The sequence below is a fragment of the Ambystoma mexicanum genome, chromosome 6q (genome assembly GCF_040938575.1).
Source record: "Ambystoma mexicanum isolate Mex_15411 chromosome 6q, UKY_AmexF1_1, whole genome shotgun sequence".
NCBI classification, from domain to species: Eukaryota; Metazoa; Chordata; class Amphibia; order Caudata; family Ambystomatidae; genus Ambystoma; species Ambystoma mexicanum.
The window spans coordinates 306,768,417-306,794,214 of record NC_090937.1 but is presented as its reverse complement, the minus strand read 5'-3'; the positions used below and the strand labels follow the sequence as shown (position 1 = coordinate 306,794,214).

Sequence of the window (25,798 nt, the reverse complement as noted above, 5' to 3'; positions counted from 1 at the left end):
TAGTTAGTTGCTCCATACTCGCCCGTTGCGGTCTTAGTTCAGCTCTCTGCTTCCTATTATTTTCGTCTTCTTCCAATGCAGTGTTTGTTAGGTCGTGGTTTGTCATTTTTTCCCTTATTTTGATTACACTCTGGGCCGGATTGCACAGCGGTTTTATTATCAGTCTTTACATTAACATTTAGTTCAGCTGGAACTATATCGCATACTGTTCTGTTGGTATGATTTCCTCCAAGTTCAAATATTCATATGAGCAGTTGTCATATTTGTTACCGTCAGCTGGTCTTATATGTTCGGACCCAAGGCTAGAATTTTGTTTATGTGCTTCCAAAACCACATCCACTAATTTTGTCAATCCAGCTTTTAACATTTGCTGATCACTATATAAACTATTACATAGTGATAACTATTACATCGCTCAAGGATTCCATTTCAAAAGGGGATTCCAATGTGGAGGTCTTCGTGGAGTCGGAAGAGTTATCATATATAGCTGATGACGCATATACACTTTCTGATATACGCACCAGATCGGGAGACTTGGAAAAATTAGAGGAATTAGTTAAAGCAGTCTCAATTATGTTTTCAGAAGATGTCAGTTTAGCCTTATTCAACACTTGTAGAGGCTCGCCTAAAGACTCCCTTCGCAAGTGTAAACAAATTAAGGAGTGAATTATTGTCCACTGGATTAGATATTATAGATTCCTCATGCTCTGGTGTGTCATGCATCTCTAAAATAGGTTCAACTTGGGCTCCAATGTTAAGCAGTTGTGGTATGGGCCTCATCAACAATGTAATTTTGCTTTGTTGTACTGGAAATTGCACCGGCTTACGTGTGTCTTCTAATGCCGCTATAATTTCTTCAACCGTAGCATTCGCATGTAGTTAACTACATATGTACTTTTTGAAGGCCCTACTGGATTCCAATGCCCGCTTACTTCTGGAATTGTTCCCACTGCGTAAATGGTAAGATTTGTGAGCTGCCGGCATGGTTTATAATTATCCCAAAAATGGATTCACCACGAGTTTCAGGCCGTGCACTTGCACACTATCAGCCTGCCTCACACAGGCTTACCCGATCTTACACACCACGCCCAGAAGCAGCTCAAAGGGAATAAATCCCAGCTGTCACCGCTCTAGGTAGAAATATAATTTAATGGGAGCTTTAATGGCAACTTCCAACAGCAAGCCTACAAGCGCAAGCTACGCTCTCTAGAGCTTAGTGAGGCTTTCAAGTTACACAACAAAGCGGTTCAAATAAACCCAAAAGTCACTGCTCGAGGTTACATTGTATTTTAGTCTCTTACTAATTATTTAAATACTGGGGACTAGGTGAATAGCATATAACATGGCAACTCTCAACTCCAGGCCTCCTCCTCAGTCCTTTAATATTACCAACGACAGGGAGGACAAAGCAATGGCCACAGGAGTAAATACCACAATTAATCACCAAATAGCCACACACCGCCACAAGTTAAATAAATAAGAGAATAATGGGATCTAATGGTCACCAGCAGTAGAATGAAAAGTCGCGGGACCGCTTACATTTATACTCACCCCCAGCAGACACCATTAAAGGGTCCAGTCACAGGAAACTGGGTGCTTAGGGTGTTTCTATACCGGAAGATAAGCCTTCACCGATGCTTGAGCCCCCGCGGCTTCAACGCGTTTTAACTCTTCCACCAGCACTGGCCCGATCCGTCTGCGGAGAAGGCTTATCAAAGCCCACTACTAGCCGCAGCCACACAAACACAACGTTCGCCACACCGATACCCCGATCAGTAGAAGATAGAGAGGAAAGGACCTCTCAATGAGTACAGTGTGCACAATGAATTACGCCAAACCGCACCTCAGAATCCCAGTCACAGATCAGTCAAAGAGGTCGCTTCTGACGCTAAACTGCAATAACATGGGAAATTCCCAGCAAGCAGCCCAAACGCTTTCAGTGCCTTGTCTCAGTCACAGCTGTGGTTGTACATGTATTCTGTCTTCAAGTTCCATCTATAGTAAAATCTTCAGTCATCCAGGTTTCCTAAAGGGCCACTATGTGAAATGTATACATATTTCCTCTGAGACCATCCTCATTAGAATAATATGTGCAGCCCCTTGTGTTCCAGAACAAGATCAATAGGTAAATGATCAGGACGATTCAACAACTTAGGTTGTAGAATCGAAGGTAGCCAGGTCCAGTTTTCAACATCAGAGGACGTATAGTTGTGTGCATATGTGTGTGTGTGGTGTGTGCCTCCCATGTCTGCTCTAGTTTGAAATTCTTGCCTTCTGCCAACAGTATGAAAGGCCCATCTTTGCCCCCATATGAATAGTTATGCTTGAAGGCCTCTTTTTGTCTAAGTATTCCTAAATTGGAGGAGTTCCGCACATGGACCTCTTCATTGCAAGGAGTGCAATAAATAAATAGTGGTAAATTCAAACGTACATGCCAGCCCGTTTTATGTAAAATGTGTTATTCCTTATTAGACGAGCAGAACTGTAAAGTGATCACAAAACTTTAAGGAAACCGCGTTAGACATACAGACAGCTCAAGGTTGACTTGGCAACAGAAATTTCAGGACTAAAGTTGAAGTTTTTACTTTAAATTTTTCAGTGTTTTTAAATCTAATTTAAACATTGTGACTAGGTACACAAAAAACCAACATTTCAGATCAACTACCATTGTTTTCATATTGCGTACCTTGCACAAAGCTTCAAAAAACTGCTGTACGAGAGCAATGTCCTTGGTAAACAGTTGTGGCATCCGGCTGAAACAGGAAGAATAAACAATATTAGAGCATGTTTTCTTGACTTTAGACAATCGGAAAGTGTGTAATTCAGGGCCTAAACACAATAGGAGCCTACATTCTAAGCTTGTTTGTTATTCTCACAGCTATCGGTTGTCTAGCAAATCAGCAAGCTTGGAATTGAGGCTCTCACTGCATGGAAAAAGTGCATTCCAAGCTTCCAGTTGTGAAGCATACCCACTGAGCAATGGTCACTGAGATACAGACAAGCTGTTTCGCAGGAATGCCCAGGTGGGGGTGCCCCGTTTCCCCCTGCACAAGTTCAAATCGAGTGAAATCCCTTCCGATAAGCTCTACTTTGCGCTAGGTGACCTTTGCCCTAGTTAGAAGCCCTTGCCTTCGGCACAGGATCACTAACAAGGTTGGCAGTCACCTATCACACAATATAGACTTCTGGTGTGGGCTCTTAGGCTTCATAATGAGAACCTGCGCAATGGCAGTCTGCAGATGTCACACCAAACAATCACTTCACCCAGAACCTCTACCCTTTATCAGACGAGGACTACTCAGTCAAGAAACCACCAATTTACTACCTAGGTTTACCTCTTTTTTAGATTGGGCTGCAATAAAAGACTTTATTTAGCATGCATTTTTATTCCAACAGCCAGATTCAAACACAAGCTGCTTGCATTGTTGTTGTTAGGGGAGTTTTCCTGAAGTCCCACTTAGAGTAGGACTTTAGTAAGCTATCCCAGTGGTTTGTAGATTCCCAACTCTTCGTATCAGTCTGTACTACTCAGAGACCTTGGTAGAGTGGCAGAGCAGTCAGGCATATCTTAAGAGGAAGATGTGAGCTGTAGGTAAGTACACTGAACCTAACTAGTATTGCACATCAAAGAAACACACATACATTTATATTAAAATATAGATTATATTTACACAAGAGTACTTAAATACTTAGCACAATAAACCAACACAGAGATATACTTTACAATACTTTAAAAAAGGTCACTTCTTAGTTGGTAGGTGCTAAACGCACACAATTGTTACAGGAGTTTGACAGGTATACTGTACTATCGGTAATTACGCGCACCCACAAAGTAATACAGTAATTGCATTTAGTCAGCATACACATATAAGATGGTGATTTTTGTGAAGGATAAAAGTTGGTTAGTGTTATCAGAGTAGAGCTTCAGGTTCTAGAGGTGGTTTCCCTGCACAGCAAGACTTTTAAAGTCCAAATGAAACCCTAGCTAAAAGGCAGTTCAGAGAGGCTTAAAGTCTAGAAAAGCAACAGAGGCCAAAGGTTCCTGTGGATACTTTCTAGTCTCTAGGAAGGAAGATACAAGAAGGCTTAGCCAACTTTGGAGAACCTGTTAAAGGACTTGCTAAAGGGACACAAGCAGCGGCTTGAGTGAGAGTTAAGAGGGGATTGCCCTGAACAGCTCAACATGCACCCCAATGCTCTGAAGCGACTTTCTGGAATAAGGTAAGAAATATCTTTTTCCCCAAAGTACCTTAGGTTTGAAGAAAACGTTTGGTCTGATGACGAAAGGCAGGAGAATGGACGAGATCTCCCAGCAGCAGTCTCCAGGGAGGACAGCTTCTGGTACAGCTTTCAGCAATGTCTCTGGTCACCTTGCGGTTTTGGCGCCTTTTCTGCAGCACCAACATAGGACAAGATACGCCCAGTCAATCTTCTTCGGTTCCTGCAGTCCCACACTCAAAAGGGGTTCTGGACGAGTTGGATTGCGTCTCTGGAGTGTCCTTGAGGGCTGAGCAAAGACTTGGATGGATTCGGCCTTTCCAAAACGATGCACTCGAAATAAATGGGCAGCAGGTCTCCTGGTATTGGGGTTCCACAGCTCTGGAAACTCACAGGACCGTGAGAGATGGTGCAAATGAAAGTTTGTCTTGAGACCGTTTGTTCCCACCAGTCAAAGGGAAGAAGTCATCCTTGTTGGTGTTCCTCTTTCACAGAGAAAACAGGGTCAGTACAGCAGCGGTCACTTCACAGTGTTACAAAGGGTCTGCAGGCGGTGTCTGGTCATCTTCTTCGGTTACTTCAGCTTCCACTGGTCGACTTGCTTTTCACTCCAGGAGCCTCACCTTTTATACAGTTCCAGCACTCACTCCTCTGCAATCTTCCTCAGCAGTTTACAGAAAGGGGCATTTGGCTGTCCAATCGGGACAGCCAGATCCCCTCCAGTGGGAGCTGGTCCCATTCAGGCACTCTGGCAGACAAAAGACAGGGGGGTGGAAAACTCCTCCCCCCACTTCCTGCTTGCCCAGATACTCTAGAGCCTAGACATGGACACCAAAGGGTTCCCGCCAAAGTAAACACACACACACAGGGCTCCCCCTCCCAGAAAGCTAGAAGGGCTGACAAATAACCATGCTAGTAATGGTGAAAAAAGGGAGGCTGTAAGGTGGTACTTAGGTGCCCCCATTGTGCACTACCAAGGCTATGGACATAGCCTGCGGTAGAAAAATGACAATATTTGGCAGAGCACGTCCACTGCCACCAGCCATAACTAGGAGATGGCCCATGTGGCTAAAAAGTGGCAGGAGCAGAGAGAAGGGGAATACTAGGTATCCCTTTGGCACTCCACATAAGGTGGTGTGTGCCAATCTCTCACACTATATCGTTTTTGGAGAGATACTAAGTATATCCTTAATAACTGTAGTTACTCTAGGATAAAGAAAATTAATCTCAAAGGAGGACCCCAAGGGTCCCCAGCACCACTGCCCATAATGAGCTGTGTGCTGCAATGGTAAAATACAGATGCCTTTAAGGATTATGGAGGAAAATAGACTCCGCAGGATAGGTACAATACAAAGAATAGAGTTCCAAAAGACAGGGCCCATAAGAATGAATGAGTGGAAAAAGGCTCCACTCATTCAAGATTTCCAGCAACAAGTGCTGGGGGTCTCACTATGAGAGGGGATGAAGCATACAAAAGATACATCTCCCTAACAGTTGTGAAGACTAGTTAGGATATGTTTTGAGAACCACTTATCGTGTAGGGTTTAGAGAAGACAACATTTGTGGACTTGCAAAGGTTTACCAAAAATGTCTAACAAAACTCACATGGTAGCAAGGCTGTGGAGTAAGGCTTAGACCAAGTAGATTGGGGGTTTTGTGTAAAGTACAATAAACACATGCAATAGGCTGTCAAACAATACATTGTTCACAAAGGTAAGCATACAAATTGACGTATTAATTTGTCAGCAAAGATGGATGAATTCGAAGTACTGCAATGGTAAGTAAACAATATTCGCACAGACACGCAAAATCCCAGTTCGCTATCCAGAAAAGGACACACATCACACTTTAGAATTTGCATAGTTAACGCAAGAACTGTTACGAAAGTGGAGGGAAATCATCACATTACAGGCCGTCTCATTTATAAGGCAGTACCAGTACACAGTAGCTAAACTTAAGGAGTCCAATTCCTAACCTAAGAACAGGTGTTCCTCAAAGTTTAAGCTAAGTAACCAAGTTTAAGTATTTTGGGGTACTTTTTTTTTAAAAACTTTGGTTTTTTTAGCATTGTCTTATTGTTACAAACAGGGTCAATGCAGATTTGAAAAGAATACAATCAACTGGCCCATTGAACCCTTACCCCCCCCCCCACCCACCTCCCCAACACCAACCCTCCCCCCAATCCCTGCATATAAACCAAAACTTTTCTCTTCGTATCCTGTACTTAGGAGATGATGTGGTTGGTGACCATTTTTGCCGGCTGAATTGTGGTCGCCATCCCCCGGGCCGTGGGCACTCGGTTCGCTTGCAGGACATCTCTGCTCCCGCCCCTCTCTCTCGGTCCAGGGCTTCATCCTGGTGTTAGTGGACGTCCCATCCCCAGGTCTGCTGCACCCCATACCAATTTTCTAGGAATGAACTGGAGTCATTATTCACCATTGCAGTCAGTTTGTCCATCAAAAACATGTTCTTTACTTTTTTCAACCAGTCATCCTTGGAGGGGGTCTCCGGGCTCTTCCACTTCTGTGCCAGGGCTACCCTTCCCGCCCTCAACATTGTTTCCGTCATCCTTGGGTATCTACATATTCCCGTTTCCTCCAGGGGGAGGCCCAGCAGCATTTGGGGTACTTCTAATAATCATTCATAGTTCTTCTATATGAAATAAAGGGCAAAATGATATACTAGAAACAGTGACCAAAATAGAATGATTTTTAAAACAAGGGAAAGTGACAAATCCAAATTGTCCTGGGGGACCCTTGAGGCAAGGGTAGCTGCAGGAAAGGACTTTGTATTTAATATTAGCAGATGGTTACCCGGGGGACAAAACAGGCATGCACAGCAGGCCCTTGTACCTCGATCAGAACAAACTACGATGCCAGGTAAGCCAGGGTAATTGGGGACAACTGCTCTCACTGTGGGTTATGGTGCCGGCGTTCCAGATGTTGTGGGCTCAAGTTGCAATTCAGATGACAACTGACATGTGGGTTTTGTGGGCTTCATTTACTGTAGTACAATGGGAAAGGGAGTAGTTTCTTACCTGTAACTCAATTTCTCCAGTGTTGGTATCTTTCATGGATTAACATGCTGTGAATATTTCCCGTCGTCAGGCTGGGAAACCTCTAACTTTAACTTAGCGTTTTCCTACGGAAAACTTTGACACTTTAGTGTCCTATCAATGTTCTTTTGGGTGCTGCAGGTTACACCAATAGGACATCTCATATAAATAGCCCCGCCCCCGCGGCTTCCCTTCAGATTTTAACCTCCAAAACATAGGAAACCTAACCAAGGTTTGCCTGCAGGGGCAGCCGGTGGGCGCATGTGAAACCATGAAAGATACCAACACTGGAAAAATGGAGTTACAGGTAAGAAACTACTCCCTTCTCCAGCATTGGATCTTTCATGGATTCACAAGCTGTGAATAGATAGCAATAGGACAACTTGGAGGTGCATGACAGGCAAACCACACCCCATGCCCTAAAACATGACAATGAACCCAACAAATGACATGTATCCAAAGGTATGATAACAAAAAACAGTAAGGCAAAAAAACAACAGAACATCCCCTGAAGCTGCAGTGCCTACCTTACTGAAACAGGCGTTGGAGGACTGCCCGTCCCACCTGCACAACTTCCACATGTTGCTGCCCCAGACAGTAGTGCCTGGTGAAGGTATGCAGCACCGCCCAGGAAGCCGCTTGGCAAATGTCCACGAGCGGTATACCAGACCATAGCAGCGCCGAGGCCGTAGACTGTGTAGAATGGGCCTTAAGAGTGCCCCTCAAAGGCTTGCCAGCTTTCGTCTGACAAAATGAAATTGTAGTGGAGACCCAACGGGAAAGTCCCTGCTTGGAAATAGATAGCCCCTTGTTGGAGGGACCAAATGCCACAAACAGCTGTTTCGACCTCCGGAAACCCCGAGTACGGTACAGGTAAAACTTCAATGCCCTCTTGACATCCAGAGAATGCAGGGCTTTTTCTGCCAGCGTGGTCGCATTAGTAAAGAACGAGGGTAAGGCAATGGAAGCAAGTTTGGGAAATGCCGACGGCACTTTCGGGATTAAGTGCGGATTAGTAGCTAGGAGAAGCTTGTCCCTAATAAATCTTAGACACGGCGGATCAATGACCAGTGCCTGCAATTCGGACACCCTTCTGGCCGACGTGATCGCAACCAGAAATGCGACTTTCCACGAAAGGAAATTCAAGGAAACCGTTGACATCGGTTCAAACAGTGGTTTCATCCGAGCAGAGAGAACCACATTGAGGCTCCACACCGGTGCAAAACTGTTCTCCGGGGGAAATGTCCGAAACAGTCCTTTCAGAAAATGTTTAACCACTGATCAGTAAATAGGGGAGTAGCATGGTGCCGACTTGTGAACCTGGAAATTGCAGCCAAATGCACCTTAAATCGATGACGCCGCCAGGCCCCCTTGCACAAGCTGTAACAAGTAAGGGAGAATCTGGGCCGGAGAGAAGTCCAATGGCTGCACTTCTGGGTGCCCCTCACACCAGGCACAGAACCTTGCCCATTTATGACCATACGATACATTGGTAGAAGGGGGCCTTGCAGCCTCCAGGATCCGACGACACTCCTGTGAGATATCTAGATAACCAAACTCAGCATGGTCAGGAGCCACGCAGCCAGGCTAAGAGATGCCAGATCGTGATGCCACACTCTGCCTTCGTCCTGCGACAGGATATCCCAGTCCGCTCTTAGATGAAACAGCTCTTCCACAGCTGGATGAGGGATATCTGAACCAAGTCTGACTGGGCCAGAATGGGTCTACCAATATCACTCTGCACTGGTAGTTGCGCACCTACTGGACATTCTCCGAATCAGTGGAAATGGGGGAAATGCATACGCAAAGAGGCCTGTCCACGGGAACGAGAATGTGTCCCCCACTGACTCTGGATGAGCCACTCTGCTGGCAAACCCCGGACACTGCTTGCATTCCTGCGTGGCGAGCAAGTCCAGCGGGGGAGACCCCTATTTTCAGAAGATATTTGCAACCTGCTCCTCCTTCAACCGCCACTCATGCAGCTGACTGGTGTCTCTGCTGAGCATGTCTGCCTGAACATTCTGAACCCCCGGTAATACCAGACCTCCTGAGCCTCCTTTGACAGGATCTGGGAATGCGTGCCGCCATGCTTTCTCAAATACAACATTGTGGTGGCATTGTCTGTCAACACCCGCACCACTGCTCCTTGAATGCGAGGTAGAAACGAATTCAGAGCCCAGTGAACCGCTCTCAACTCCAGCACGTTGATATGCAACAATGTCTCCTCCCGAGAACATAGTCCCCGTACCTGTGACTTGTCGAGGTGCGCCCCAACCCCACCTGGGAAACATCTGCCATGATCGTGAACTGAAACTCTGGTTCCAGCAGGGGCATGCCCCGTACGAGATTGTCTGTGCAAGTCCACCACCGAAGGGCTTCCACCAGCTCCTGGGCAACAACGACTTTGACCACAAACCCTCGACTCTGCGACGACCTGTCTGCGAGGAATTCCTGCACTGGTCTCACAAACAGGCGACAATTTGGAATGAGCAGAATGCATGACGGCATAGCTCCCAACAGCGACATGGAGAAAAAGGAACAATGTAGGTGGTGACCCTGTCTCTTGAAACTACAATCTAGCGGTGAACGTACCTATTATCGGAAGAGGTCAATCACTTACAGAACAGGAATACAGTTTAAACCAGTGTTTCTGGGGATGCCAAGTCACCTAAGGCAATTGTAGTTGTTAAACCAAAAAACAGATTTTTGAAGCCAACCTAAAGTAAACAAATGTACATTTTATTTAATTCTCAATAAAACATATAAAAAACAACTTGTTTTTTAAAAAAAAGATCTTTAACTGAAAACATTACAAAAGACATAGGAGGCAGACAGAGTGGTATGACACAATTAAAATTGTGGTGGGGTTAGTACATGAGTGTTGTGTCTTGTTTTAAACTAATAATCAAAACAGGCACAAGAGTAGAGCACTCTTATTGCTAATAAACAGCTCTATCATAGAAGGAGCCTATTCGAAACCTTAGGCTTTTTGTGATGGTCGACATATGTTTCGGCTAATGGCAACAGGAAGAATCAGACAGTTTCACAATATGTCTGTTGTTGCAGGTGTAGCGGTCTTCAGGACAGAAAAAGGATGGTTTGTTGCAAACAATATTTTGTTGTGTCGAGTACTTCTCATTAACCATACTTACTGCAAGTTTAACCCACTACAAATGACCAAAAGAGAGAAAAGAAACGGGTTGGTTTCAGAATTACATGTCAAATTGCCAATGTTTGTGAGAAAGACATACCATCATAGTGTATATCACTAGCATTCAATATACCGATTGTAGTACAGAGACTGGCATGATATTTCTGATTTTTCATGCATTCTTTGGACAAATGCGTTATTACCGATCTTCAAGTGCTTTTTTAATGTTCTATGGTACGAAGACTTCTATTAGTTACTGAAGGTTTTTTTTTTATTGCACACTCCGATAAGGGCAGGTTCTTATGCTCACCTACAAATACAGGTTGAAAAAGAACGATTTCTCGCAGTTATTTGGCGCTAGCTTCCGTTATGTCAGTGGTGCAGTGTTGTTGTTCTTGTGGAGCAAATCTAAACAATAGAGAGACAACAGCTAGATGATTGTAGGTAGTGTCTAGATTGAGGTTTCTGGTGGGGATAGAGAACCAATAGAAAGACAGAGTTTCATAGTTTTTTTTTGATCAGATACCTATTTTAATTATTTTCTCCACGTATACTCCTGAGCAATTCTGAGGGGGACAATACTATTGTTCTGTGCCTAGCAGTGAGACGGGGTCCCGAGGGTGCGATGTGCGCTTTTTTTATGCGATTCGGATGGTCGCGTAGCCAGCCTGGAGATTGGAAGGCAAAGAAGTGGGGGGGGGAAGGTGGAAGTTGCCCAACTTAGTATATGACAATGCATTACTAACCGTAAAAGCATTTCTGATGGTTGTATCTGCTTAGATTCACATGCTGTACATAGGTCCGACATCCAGTGGTCACTGCGGAGTATTGCATTTTGTTTTTCGTAGTCGAAAAGGGGACGTCGACAAGGCGTGTCTGTAACACTATCCCTATAGTGACGTGCGTTGTACCCACAATCCCTCACGCGTCGAGGTCCCTCTGTTTGTATTTTTTCTGCCCTGAGGGAGCCTTCTATACGTGAGTGAGTACAGAAAAGAGAGAGAGAGATGTAGAAAGGTTTCTATGTTCCTTCCATCTGAGCGGGGAGGAAGGGTGGGCGCATGTGAATCTAAGATACAACCATCAGAAATGCTTTTACGGTAAGTAATGCATTGTCTTCTGATGTTTGTTAATCTGCTTAGAATCACATGCTGTGCATAGACTAGCGAGCAGTACCCGGAGTTGGCGGTGGGTTATGAGAAGGAACAGTAGAGAAAAGATGTCTTAATACTGCCTGTCCCACCTGGGAGTCAGATCTAGAGTGTGCATCTAGACAGTAGTGTTTTGTAAAGGTGTGCACAGAACTCCAGGTAGCCGCTTTGCAGATGGACTCAAGGGGAACATTTGCAATGAACGCTATGGAAGCCCCAGTGCCTCGAGTAGAATGTGCTCTTGGCTTGAAGGGTAGTTCTCTCTTAGCAAGAGAGAAACAGAGAGTGATGCTTTGAACAATCCATCTAGATATAGTGGACTTTGAGACTGCATCTCCTTCTCTTCCTGCTGCCACCGAGACAAAGAACTGATTAGTCTTTCTCAGTGGCCTGGTTCTTTCCATGTAGAACATGACAGCTCTGCGTACATCTAGTGTATGCAGACTTTTTTCTCCCAAGCTGGAAGGGTTTTGAAAGAACGTTGGTAGTTCTATTGACTGGTTTACATGGTATTTCGAGATGAATTTTGGTGCAAACCTTGGGTGTGTGCGTAGAACCACCTTATCCTTGTGAACTGTTAAGGGGTCTAGAACAGAAAGAGCCTGTAGTTCACTTACTCTCCTAATGGAGGTGATAGCTATTAGGAAAGCAGTCAAGAGTGAGGTCTTTAAGAGTTGCCTTGTGCATGGGTTCAAAAGGCGAGCCCATGAGTCTAGAAAGTACCACATTTAAGTCCCATCCGGGAGCTGGGTTAGCTATCGGAGGGTGTATTCTCTTTACCCCCTCCATGAAGGCCTTGATAACTGGTATCTTCCACCACGACACTTTAATCCAGTAAATGGGTCAAGTACAGAACAATGTGTGTGGGAGAGCAGTCAACCGGGTTGATGCTCTTACCTCTACACCAGATGACAAATCTTTTCCACTTGCTAGAATAGCAGTGGCGAGTATTAGGTTTTCTGGCTTCCCTGAGGATGTCCATACATCTCTGCGGGAGTTGTAGATGTCCAAATTCTATGATCTCAGGAGCCAGGCTGCTAAGTTCATGGTCTGAGGGCATGGATGCAGTATCCTGCCCTTGTCCTGTGACAGCATGTTGTACGGGCAGGGAAGTTTCACTGGGGGAGATAGGGACATCTCCATCAAGTGAGCGAACCATGGCTGCCGGGCCCACATTGGGGCCACTAGTATCATAGTAACTTGCTCCTGGTGCATCTTGTGCACCACTTTGTTGAGAAGGTAGGTCGGGTGAAAGGCGTAAACAAATTTCCCTGACCATTGAATCGACAGACCGTTGTGTTTGAGAGCCCACTTCCATATATTCTGGGACAGCTTGGACAGTCCAGGAGAGTGGGTGCCCCCCTGCTTGTTGATGTAGTAAATGTCTGTGGTGCTGTCTGTAAGGACCATCACTGTCTTCCCTTGTAGGTGTTCCTGGAAGGCTTTTAGTGCTTTGAACACCGCCAGTAGCTCCAGTAGGTTTATGTGCTTGGATGCTTTGTTCAGAGTCCACACTCCGTGAGCAGTCTGATGGGATAGGTGAGCCCCCCATCCTGTGAGGGATGCGTCCGTGGTTAGAGTGGCCTCCACCGCGGGTGTGGCAAAGGGTTTCCCTATTATCAGGTTTTCCTTTGTCCACCACCGTAGCGAGAGAACCAAGGCTTGCAAGACCACCACTAGATCGTCCCATTGTCCGCTGGCCTGACACCACTGGCTGTTGAGCCACTCTTGCATTGGGCGCAGGCGCGCGTGAGGTACCAAATAAATACATGACGCCATCATTCCTAGCAATCGCATCGCTTTGCGCACCGTCACCTCTCGACCTGCCACATATTGGGGGATCTGAAACAGCATGTTTTGGACCCTCTCGTTGGAGGGGAAGACGAGGCCGTCCTTTGTTCGAATTAGAGCCCCTAGGAATTGTTTGACTTGGCTGGGGTCTAAGCTGGACTTCTTCTCGTTGATGGAGAAGCCCAGTTGAAACAAAAGGTCTACAGTCTTTTGGGTGTTTGAGAAGCATGTCTCGTAAGAATCCCCTGTTATGAGCCAGTCGTCGAGGTAAGGGTATACTGGGATGAATAACCTGCGCAGGTGGGCCGCTGCCACTGCCAGTACTTTCGTGAATACCCTTGGTGCAGATGCTATGCCGAAGGGTAGCACTCTGAACTGGTAGTGTTTGCCCTCTATCATGAACCTGAGGGATTTTCTGTGCGCTGGCAACATTAAAATATGAAAGTATGCATCTTTCATGTCCAGTGTTGTCATGTAATCTCCCTGTGATAGCAGTGGGATCACTTCCTGTAAGGTCACCATACGAAACTTTAGGGGTTTGACAAACTTGTTCTCTGGGCGCAGATCTAATACAGGGCGCATGGTTAGATCCTTTTTGGGTACAAGGAAGTACACTGAATAAATACCTTCCATTACCTGAGATAGAGGCACGACCTCTATGGCTCCTTTTTCCATCAGTTGGTCCACTTCTTGGAGAAGGATGGCGAGGTGTTCTGGTGTCATGCGGAGTCCCCTCGGGGGTCTGTATGTTGGGGAACTGTTGAACTCTACACAGTAGCCGCGGGCTACGGTGGAAAGTACCCAGCGGTCTGATGTTATTCCCTCCCATGCTGGAAGAAAGGATGTTAACTGGCCCCGACCGGCGTTCCATGGGAGGGGACGCAAATCTTCGCGTCACTTGGTGGTGTTGTTGGCTTGGGAGCCTCTGGGGGTGGAACCCCGGCCTCTTCCCTTGCCACGGCGTTGACCCCTCTGATTGTACTGGCCGCTATTACCCTGGTAGTTGCTGGCAGAATACTGTTGTTGGTTTTGTTGCTGGCGTTGTCCACGAAAAAAGCGCTTATTACCAAATCCCCGCCTGTTAGGGGGTTTTGAAATTTGGTCTAAGATCTTTATTGTATCAAATTCTTTCTTCGCGTTCTCCAGCGCGTCATCCACTGCTCTCCCAAAGAGGTTGGACTCCTCTATGGGTTTATTAATAAGGGACGCTTGTGTTTCCGCCTTAAATCCGGAATTGCAAAGCCAGACGTGACGCTTCAGTAAAATTCCTTGTACCAAAATGCGGCCAGCCGTCTCTGCTGCATCGAGGGTATTCTTGACGATGCTTTGATTGACCAGAGAGCCCTCGTTAACTGTAGCCAGTAAACGAGTCCTTAGGGGTTCGGGAACTTCTTCGATGTCCTGTTTGAGCTTAGCCCATTGAGCATCGGAGTAGCTTGCCAATAGGGCATTATTATTGGCGATTCTGGTAGAGAATGCTGCAGAGGTGGTGATTCTCTTGGCTAGGGCATACAGCTTCTTCCCCTCTTTATCTGGGGGTGCCTCGTTAGTAGATAGTGGGACTCCTGCCCTTTTCCTGGTGTTGGTCACGACCAGGGAGTCCGGGATTGAGTGACCCTTAATATAATGGGTCTGATTGAGAGGGAGAGAACAGTTTCTCAATCCTCGGATTGACCCCTCTCACCAATGCAGGAGTGGAAAGAGAAGGTGTAATACGTCTCTTAACTGAGGCGAGGATGGGTATAATCTAGCTAGTGGGGGGGTTTTCTTTGATAATCCTCTCCACAAAATCGGTGTCTGGGGTTTCGATTTCGAAATGTGCTGCTGCCTTCTTCAGCAGTGCATTGAAGGTGGGTTCATCATCGACAGGCGAAGGGTTCCTGACTGGTGTAGTTTCAGTAGACCTGATCACTATACTGCTACTGCCTGTGTCAGTCGACCTAGCCGGTGACTGCCAGGGATTTGGGTCGCCCTCGCCTGTGTCTTCCTGGAATCCCTCCTCACATAGGTTAGTTTCCTCGTGAAAACCTTCCTCTTCTTGTTGGTCCTCAACATAGGTGAACTCATCTTCCTCCTGGAAGAAGGTGTCTTCCTCAGTGGGATTGTAAGAGTATATGTCCTCCTGTATGGGGTTATAAAACTTCTGGTATTTAGCCCTTGGACTCTCCAGGGGTGCCTCCCTTGGTCTCTTGGGTGCCCGATCTTCTGGGATGGACATGAACCTGTCTAGTTTGTCCATACAGGTCTGGAACCTTTCAAAGGTCCACTGAGGTCGGCCAGGACGGTCTGGGAAAGAAAAAGGAGTTTCTTCCTCCTGTAATTGTCTGGTTCTGTCCCATAACGTCGCCTTCTGAGTAGCCTTTTTGCTGGCTAGGGCCTTCTGTCGGCGTCGGGAACTGGCCTGATCTGTTTTCCGGCGCTTTCGGCGTATCTTTGGCCTTGTGCGCGGTTTTCGGCGTTTCACTCGCCGTACGTCTCTGGCCGTCCTTAGATGCTATGCGCGCGAGGCTTTCGGCGATCATTCTCTCTTCCGAGGGATCGGTCGCCGTCGCGCTATGTAACGTCGAGCCTTTGCTCGTCGAGTCCTTGACCGTCGAGTCCTTGACCGTCGAGTCCTTGACCGTCGAGTCCTTGTTGGCAACGTGAGCGCTCTTGCGATGCGCGTCGCCGGAGGTTTTGGTGTTAGCGCCCTTATTCTTAGAGTGCCCAGTCGCCTGTCGCGGAAGCGGTGGCGGGGAGGGCTGACGACCCTTACGGTCGTCAGAAGACGCCGGTGGGCCCGGCGTCCCCATTGGCGCTATGGCTGCCTTCGTCTTCGACTAATGTGTGCCGGGGGTATGTGCTTTGGTATTTTTCCGTGTGCGTCCTTGTCGCCGGGGTGTTCATCCCCATAAGCTGGGCGTGAGCCGGGCTTGTCGGGGCCGGGAAAGCTCCTTTGAGAGGTCTACAGCCTCCGTTACGGGGGCCGTGTAGTCACTGTCCTCGTCACACTCGGCGGCGGCGGGCGAGCGAGGAGTCAGGCCTAGACATGGCGTAGGCCGCCCACCTTTTGATCCTGCGGTCTTTTAGAGTTTTGGGCTTTAGTAATTTACAGGCCGCACAGCCGTCCTCCTGGTGATCGAGGGGTAAGCAACGGTTGCACCGTTTGTGCTTATCCTTCCAGGTATATTTACCCTTGCAAAGCGGGCAAAACCTAAATGGCGTCCTCTCCATAGCCGAGGGTAATAAGTGTGACTACGGCCTCGAAAGAGAGGGAGGGGAAAGAGAAAGGCATTCTTAAAGAGAAGAAAGAAAGACCACAAAACCCCACTCTCCCTACTGTGTATGGCCGGCAAGGCCAGGCCACGTGTTCGGCAGCGCCGAAGGATCCCCTCCGCTCGTCCTTCCGTCGAAGATCTTGCTCGGCGGAGAAACGGCTCTGCGTCGAGGGAGGGATCTACGTTATTAATATTAATAACAAACGACCAAAGGTCGAAGAAACTATTTGGCAATGTCTCTCGAGGAGCTCTGCATAAAGGCGACCAGTAGCTGGGCGGAAAAAAACAATCTGAGGGACCTCGAAGTGTGAGGGATTGTGGGTACAACGCACGTCACTATAGTTACAGACACGCCTTGTCGACGTCCCCTTTTCGACTACGAAAAACAAAATGCAATACTCCGCAGTGACCACTGGATGTCGGACCTATGCACAGCATGTGATTCTAAGCAGATTAACAAACATCAGAATAGCAGGAGCGTCCGTAACCTCCATCTCGGTAGGCGGCAAACCTCGCATTAACAGAGGCTCCACGAAAGGCCCGAAACTAACGAAAAGAACGGCCACTCTGCAGGGAACCTAAAGTCTTTGCCGTCAGTGTCCTCTTTCATGCCCTTCAAGGCCGCGTCAATATTTTCCCCGCACAATTGGTCACCCTCACTGGGCATATCCACGACTTTATGCTGGACTTCCGGGCGAAAATAAGTGCAACTCAGCCAAGCCTGCCACCAGAGTACAACACCATTATTGATTTGCTTAAAGCCCGACTCCGCCAGGTCCACTGCAATGTTGATGCTGTGGTTGGAGGCCTTCTCCCCCTCCCAAACCAGCAGCATTGCCTCCTTGCGGTGTGGCTCGGGAGATCATCAAGTATCGGGGCCAGTGTGTGCCACATCTCCCCGTCATACGTGGCCATAATAGCCAAGGAATTTGCAGCTTTCACTGTGGTAGCCCCCAGAGTCAAGACATTCTTCCCAAACGCATCCTTCTTCCCAGCTTCACTGTCCGGGGGAGTAACACATTTGTGTTGGCTTCTGGCCTTACGGCTAGCCGCCGCCGAAACCACAGACTCGGGCCTGGGCTGTGACAAGACATTTGGGGGGTCGATTCGGGAGCCTTGTACTTCTTTTCTAGATGCCCCTTCACCACAGGTTCAGAAAAAGGGTGGTGCACCGACCCTCCTGCCACACGTGGCCCAGAATCGGAACGGAAAAGACCGCCTTCCGTCGCTTTCCCATATGGTCGAAGAGAAAGCAGTCTTTTCATTCTTCTTCAGGAGCCAGGCCAAACGCCGGACATGCCTTGGCCATCATGGCATGGAAAGCCCCAACATCATCCGTTGGAGACGGCTGAGCCAGGCTACTAGGCTGTTCCACCTCAGGATCCGTATCCCATGTATCGTCCCTCGTTGGTGAAGACAACACCGTCAACAAGGTATTACGCGGAGCACTTTCCTGATCCGAATCCAGCAACTCCCCTTCTTCAGGATGACTTCTGGGACGGTCCACCCCAACCGGCAACGGCAATGGCAACTGCACCGGACGCGACGCGACTTCCTAGGGCCTTCACCAGACACACTTTTAACCACCAGAGCAACCGGGCTTGGAGGAGGTGGAAGCCTCGCATTCAGTTGTCCCAACAACGACTGGAGCGTATTCAACACCTGCAACGATAGCAGGGACTGTTGATTCACCAACGGGTAAAGGGGGCGGCCCAGCCCCCAACCCAGTTGACGCAGACGGGCATACTCCTTGCAGACCCAGAGCCGACGGGTCAAAAATAATTTCCTGTTCATCCTCCATTCCTGAGGAAACAGAATACGCAGCCGGTTCCTGTTGCAGAATGTCCACTGGAAGCATGGGCCCAAAGCCAGCAGATTGCCACGGTCCTCCCGTCAGCAACAAGCCCTTCGAATCCAACTGCGCCGACGAAAACAACAGTGGACCACTGCCAGTCACTACCGTGGACGGGACCGACGACACCACCGTCGATGACGGAAGAGCAGATTGTACCGCCACCGTCGACGAGGTAACATCCATCGACGACACTCTCGCCTTCGGAACGGAGGCCTCCACAGGTTTAGATTTCTCCGGTGAAGCAGACATTTTGAAAGAAGAGCCGGAACGGTGCTTCGACGAGTCCCGGCTGGACGATGATCTATGATGGTCCTTAGACGACAAGTGCTTTGAGGAGGAAGACTCCCTCGGCTTCGTCAGTACTCTGTCTGATGCCGCCTTCGACTTCTCAGGCCTACTACCGGACACCTTTGACTTGTCCGGCCAATCCAACTTGGACAGCCACTCACCCCTTTCGAGTGATGCGATCTGGACGTAGAAGACTTGCTACCTCTCCCCACCTCTGACGTTGGCAACTCTGTCCGCTGCTTCTTAGCGGGGGGTTCCTCTGGCGCCACCCATCGGTGCGCAGAGGCCGTCCCCACCGTCACCGAAGACTGGCTCCCCAGGGACACACCCACCTCCGAAGCCGGGTAAGTGCCCTTGTTCAGCCAACAGATGAGTCGTGGTTGCAGTCCTTCAAAGTCTTCTGCGAAAACCCTTGGCATATCTCACAGGCATCAGCGGAATGACGGAGGTACAGAAAGACAATCCGTAGGACTATCCCCTTCGAAAACCTTCTTTAGGCCGCAGGTAGCACAAGGCCTAAACAGCGACTTTTTAGGGGCCACAGATGACATATTGGCCGGATACGAAAAAGCACATGCAAAACACGAAGAGAAACATGAGGTGATCCCAACAGTTTGGAGACGGTTGAAATCTGAAGGGAAGCCGCTGGGCTATTTATATCAGACGTCCAATTGGTGTAGCCTGCAGCACCCAAAAAGAACTTTGATAGGACCCTAAAGTGTCGAAATTTTCCATAGGAAAACGCTAAATTAAAGTAACTGAGGTTTCCCAGCCTGACAACAGGAAATATTCACAGCATGTGAATCCATGAAAGATCCAATGCTGGAGAAACAAGGTTACCCAACACTGTTGTTCTTAAGGGAAGTAGAAGTTCTTTAAAGTTAGACAGTGTTTCCCCTGCACTAGTAGCCACTAAGACTGACTAGTGCCTGCTAAAAGAAAGGAATTGGGAGTGGGGCAGAGGCCGTGGTGAAAAAAAAGGAGGTTATCTGCAAGGTGGAGCGAACACAAAACAACCAGAGACAACTGAGATAAGGGTGGGGGATGAAGCGGGGGAGGGAGTGGCAAGGGGCATCGAACGGCACCAGACTAGAGGGCATACGTGGAAGGGAGAGGGAGGGGGAGGGGGCAAAGGGAGTACCTAGGAGAGATCCTAAAATCATGTTATTTTCTTGTGGCTGATGCAAAACATAAGGGGACTAAACTCTCCCCTTAAAAGGAAAAAACTGGAGCTATTTGTAAAGTCACAAAAGCCTGATGTCCAAACCTTCCAAGAAACGCACTTACTGAGGCGGTTGCGGGGCAGAGTTTGACTCAGAAACTATCCACACCTCTTTCATGCGATGATCAAGATGAAAGCCGCAGGGGTAATGTTGGCCTTCAGGAAAGGGAACGATGTCCGTGTGGATAAGATAGTAGAGGATAAAGCATTTCACTACGTTAGAATGAGAGGTTCCATCAGAGTGCAGTCATGCACAATAGCCTCAGTGTATGCCCCCTAACATTGGGCAGGAGACTTTCATAAAAGACTTTCTAAGAGTCCTGGAAGAATTTGTGGTAGACGAGATGATAGTGATGGGCGATTACAACCGAGCATGGTGCCAAGAACTATATAGAAATACAGAATGAGTTAACTGTAACTCCTGTTTTCCAGCATGGGTCTGGCCTGGATTCACATGATCATGAACATTCTCCGTTGTCAGGCTGGGAATCCCCAGTAAAAAAAAAGAAGCAGTTTCGCTTTAGCGTGAAAACTGCAATGCTCCTATAAACCAATCACTGTCCTCTGGGTCATACTGCCCCCATCCAATGAGCTCCACCCCTAGTGGCCATCTTCAGATTTGGTAACCATGCAAAGTGCCAGTATGAACCAAGAAGAGTCACAGAGGGGAAGGTGGGAGGGTTAACATGTGAATCCATGCCAGACCCATGCTGGAGAACAGCAGTTACAGTTAAGTAACTAGTTCCTTCTCCATCATGGGGTCTGGCATGGATTCACATGCTCATGGAGGAGAAATGACTCACCGTAATGCAAGACGGAACGACTATAGACTGTCGAGTCGAGGTCCACTACGCCCCACGTCACAGTTTTTCTGAGCAGCAGACCTGTATGAGGATATCCATCGGATGAGGAATCTGCAGGAGAAGAATCCATAGAAAGAACATTACGGCGAGTAATTTCTCCTCCAATGGATTACTTTTCTCCCGCAGATTCCTAAGCAGATAAAACTCCCAAAGCAGTGGAACAATGGAAGCGGCAAGAAAGCTCATTGTAACTGATTTTGTAGTACTGCCCTACCAAAGCGAGCTTCAACCCCACCAACAACATCTATTGTATAGTGCCTTGTGAAAGTGTGGAGTGAGGACCAGGTTGCCACCCGCGGATGTCCCTAATTGGACCTCCCTTTGCAGGGCTGCAGATGCTGAGACTCTGGTGGAGGTGAGCTCTGATGCCAGGATGAAACTCCTTGCCTGTGGATTGGTTGCTTTCAGCAATGCATAATATGATCCATCGCGAGAGAGTCTGCTTGGTGACACCCAGACCTTTTCTTGACAAGGAATAGGCTACAAACAACTGGTCTGATTTACTATATTCCGCAGTTCTTTCCGCACAGAAACTTAAGGCCCGTTTTGGGTCAAACCGGAGGAAGCGCTCCTCCTCCGTGGAGGGGTCTGGAGGTGGTTAAAGCACAGGCAGATCTATTGATTGAGAAAGTTGGAACTCTGAGACCACCTTTGGTAAGAATCCCGGTCTCACCTTAAGCAAAACCTTTTTGTAAAAAAAAATAAAAAAAACACATAAAAATGGGGTTTTACAGCAAAGGGCCTGCATCTCGCTGACCCGCCTGGTAATGGCAACTAAAAAGGCTGTTTTCAGTGTAAGCAGTCGCAAAGAACAGGAATGCAAAGATTCTAAAGGAGCCGCCATAAGAAAGTTGAGAACCAGGTTCAAATCCCAATCCGGGACAACAAAAGGGACAGGCGGAAACTTATTCACAAGGCCCTTCAGAAATTGGGCCATAATCGGGATCGGGAAAAAAGGACCTTCACCCGAAGTCCTCTTTAACACAGACAAAGCCACCAAGTATCCTTTGATTGTGGTGCCGTGAAGGCCTGCAGAGGCCAGTGACAGAAGGAAATATCACTGTAGTGGTGGCGCAAGAAATTGGGTCAATCAAACGCTCCCTGCACCACGCCTCAAATCCTCTCCACCTGCAAGTGTACAAAGATCTTGTCAATGGTCTGCGTGCAGCCAGTAACACTTCCAGCACCTCCTCAGAGAGGTCCCAGTCATCTTATCTCATCTTCTCAAGAGCCACACATATAGATTGAGGGATTCCGGGTTCGGTTGGTGCACCAGACCTTACGACTGAGTTAGGAGATCCGGGTGACAGGGCAACCGAAGAAGTGGGCAGATGGTCAGATCCAGAAGGTCAGAGTACCATGCCCTCCTCGCCCAGTCTACGGCGATCAAGATCACAGTTGCTCGAAACCTCCTCAACCTCCTGAAAACCTAAGGAATGACGGTAATCGAAGGGAAGGCGCAGTGGAGAGGGAAGGTCCAATCCACCAGAAACGCGACCCCTAGAGCACCATTCGCTGGGAATTCCCTCGAGCAAAACAGTCTGCAATTCCTGTTAGACTCTGTGGCAAACAGAGCCACTGTTGGGGTACCCCAGAGAGAAGATGTCTATGACACCCTGGCACACTTCCCACTTGTGTGAGACTGTGCTCTGTCTGCTCAGCGCATCCGCCAAACTGTCCTCTCCTCGCCAGATGAACTGCTGCGACTGAGTTCTGGTACTCAAAAAACAGCCAGAACCAAAGCTGCATCCTCTCACTGCATAGGGGGAGGGAGTACTGTAAATAACTCATGGTGGCAACAGTAAAGACAGACACAATTGATCACAGTTCAAGGGTGTTTATTAAACTGTAAAATGCAGGGTGGAAAAACGCCAAACCTAAATCTAAGATGAGCAAGCTTCGACCATCAAATGGAAAAAAAGGCAGTCCTTGTGGCGTCTTGTCAAAGTGAAAGGCCTATACTAAAACAAAAACTATTGCCAATTCCTTACAACTAATTACAGAAAGTGTGTGGGATAGGGTTTTCAATAAAGAAGAACAAGTTACTTACCAACTGGTAACGTTCTTTCGACTGGATGTTCCTCCAACGTATTCCACATCTTTGACATTACATGTCAAAGATGTGGAATACGATTCTTTCACAAGCTGCTCGTATGGCATTGGCGAAAATGGTGATACTTCCTAAACACATATATATACACACACATATATATATATATATATATATGATACGATTACGGTGAGTAATGTATTTCTGATGCTTGTATCTGCTTAGATTCACATGCTGTGCCTAGGCCGACATCTAGTGGAAGCTGCAGAGTATTACAGTTTGTTTTTCGAAACTCGAAAATGGGCGTCGACACAGGGCGTGCCAGTAATACTACCCCTAGTGTGACATCCCCTGTACCCATGATCCCTCACGCGTCTAGGACCCTCAGATTGTATTTTTTCTGACATGAGGTAGCATGAGGAGTAGCGCGAGTACAGATGATCCAAGCAGATAGAAGATAGATAAGACTACAAGCATCCATGCGCCTTTTCTCAGAGGGGAGGAAAGGTGGGTCGCATGTGGATCTAAGCAGATACAAGCATCAGAAATACGATTACGGTGAGTAATGTATCCCTTCTGAGGCTTGTGGAATCTGCTTAGCTCACATGCTGTGCATAGAACAGCGAGCAGTGTTAGAAGGAGGTGGGGTTTGAGAAGGGTCATGAGCAAATAAATGTCTTCGAACCGCTTGTCCCACTTGAGTATCTGTCTTGGAATGGGTGTCAATGCAGTAGTGCAGAGTAAAAGTGTGTATAGAGCTCCAAGTAGCTGCTTTGCAAATGGTGTCAAGGGGAACATTTGCAATAAAAGCCAGAGTGGCCCCAATGCCTCTTGTCGAGTGGGCTCTGGGCGTAAAAGGCAAAGTTTTGTCAGAAAGAGTAACACAACTGGATACAGTTGACAATCCACTTGGAGATGGCACCCTTAGAGACGCGATCTCCCTCCTTGCCTGTGGCTACGGAGACAAACAGTTGATCTGTTTTCCTAAGCGGTCTGGTCTTGTTTACGTAGTAAAGGACCGCCCTACGCACATCTAGGGTGTGTAGTTTAACCTCAGCCGAGCTTTGTGGGTTTTGGAAGAAAGCCGGAAGCTCGATGTACTGCTTTACATGGAATTTGGAAATAAACTTAGGTGAGAACCTAGGGTGTGTCCGTAAAACCAGCTTATCCTTATGAATAGTAAAGAAAGGATCCTGCACTGACAGAGCCTGAATTTCACTGACCCTTCTTATGGATGTAATGGCTACTAAGAAGGCAGTCTTATAGGTCAGGTGTTTGGGACTCGTTTTATGCATGGGCTCGAATGGGGGGCCCATGAGTTTAGATAGCACCACGTTCAGGTCCCATCCTGTTGGTGGGTTAGAAATAGGAGGGTGAAGTCTCTTTACTCCTTCCATGAAGGCCTTAACTACTGGTACTTTCCACCACAACACCTTGTTATGGGAAGTGGTGTATGCTGACAGGGCTGCCAGGTGTACCTTCAGCGAGTTAAAAACCAGCACCGCATCCAGCAGGTGGAGCATGTAAGTAACAATAGTGGAAGGAGTGCAATCAACTGGGTTGACTTACTTACTCTGGCACCAGATTACGAATCTCTTCCATTTGTCAAAGTAGCAGTGTCTCGTGTTGGGCTTCCTAGCCTCTTTTAGGATGTCCACACACCTCTGTGGTAATTTGAGATGTCCAAACTCTATGACCTCAGGAGCCATGCTGCCAGGTTCATTGAGTTGGGTTGAGGGTGCACTGTTTGACCTTGGTGCTGGGACAATAGGTTGTACCAGCTCGGAAGTCTGATGGGTTCGCACACCGCCAGTCTGCGTAAGTGTGGGAACCACGGTTGTCTCGCCCACATGGGAGCAACCAGGACGAGTGTCATCGATTCTCTGTTCATCTTGTTGACCACCTTCCTGATTAGAGGAGTTGGTGGAAAAGCGTACGCAAACATCCCTGACCAGTTCATCCACAGGGCGTTCCCCCTGGGAGTCTGGTTGGGGGAACCTGGATGCGAATCCTGGGCATTGTCTGTTTTCGCTTGTGGCGAATAGGTCTATAGTGGGGAAAACCCACTGAGAGAAGATATCTTCTACGACTTCTCTGTGTAGACACCACTCGTGTTGCTCTGGTAGGGGGTCTCTGCTCAGAGCATCCGCTAGGGAATTGAGATCCCCTGGAACATGTTGCGATGACAGGAAGATGTTCCGTCTGAGTGCCCATATCCAGATTTTCTGGGCAAGTTTGGACAGATTTGGCGAGCGAGTGCCACCTTGTTTGTTCAGGTAGAACATGGCTGTAGTGCTGTCCGTCCGTATTTCCACTGACAGGTTTAAAAGGTAGGGTTCGAAAGCCTGGAGCGCTCTGAATACTGCCAGAAGCTCTAGCAGGTTGATGTGATTCTTGGCCACTGCGTGAGACCAGAGACCCTGAGCTGTGTGGTGGAGATGGTGAGCTCCCCACCCCATTAGGCATGCATCGGTTGTGACTACCGCCTGTATTTCGGGATCGTAAAAGGATTTCCCCTTGGACAGATTCTCTCTTGTCCACCAGAGAAGGCTTTGTACCAGTGTTGGCGAAACGACCACTAGATCGTCCCACTGACCACTTGCCTGAGACCACTGTTTCGCCAACCATTCCTGCATGGGACGCATGCGCAGGCGCGCGTGGGGGACCAGGTAAATACATGACGCCATCATGCCCAGCAAACGCATTGCTTTGCGTACCGTTATCTGGCGACGGGACTGGTATTGCGGAATTTGCAGCAGTATATTCCGAATTCTTTCCTCTGAAGGAAAGGTCAACAGCTCTTGGGTGTCTAGGATAGCTCTTAAGAATTGTTTGGATGTGCTTCGCACCAGACTTGACTTTTTCTCGTTTATTGAGAAGCCCAATTCGAAGAGAAG

At 47.8% G+C, this 25,798-nt stretch overlaps 1 protein-coding gene across 2 annotated transcripts in view; it reads right to left on the bottom strand.

Annotated features, from left to right (window-relative positions):
- ECPAS (Ecm29 proteasome adaptor and scaffold) overlaps positions 1 to 25,798 on the bottom strand; it is a 3,148,361-nt gene that overhangs the window by 2,497,903 nt on the left and 624,660 nt on the right. For both annotated transcript variants that reach the window (XM_069630810.1, XM_069630809.1), the window contains exon 13: positions 2,687 to 2,753. In XM_069630810.1, coding sequence (XP_069486911.1) covers positions 2,687 to 2,753 — 67 coding nt within the window. The remainder of the gene's footprint in view (positions 1 to 2,686; positions 2,754 to 25,798) is intronic.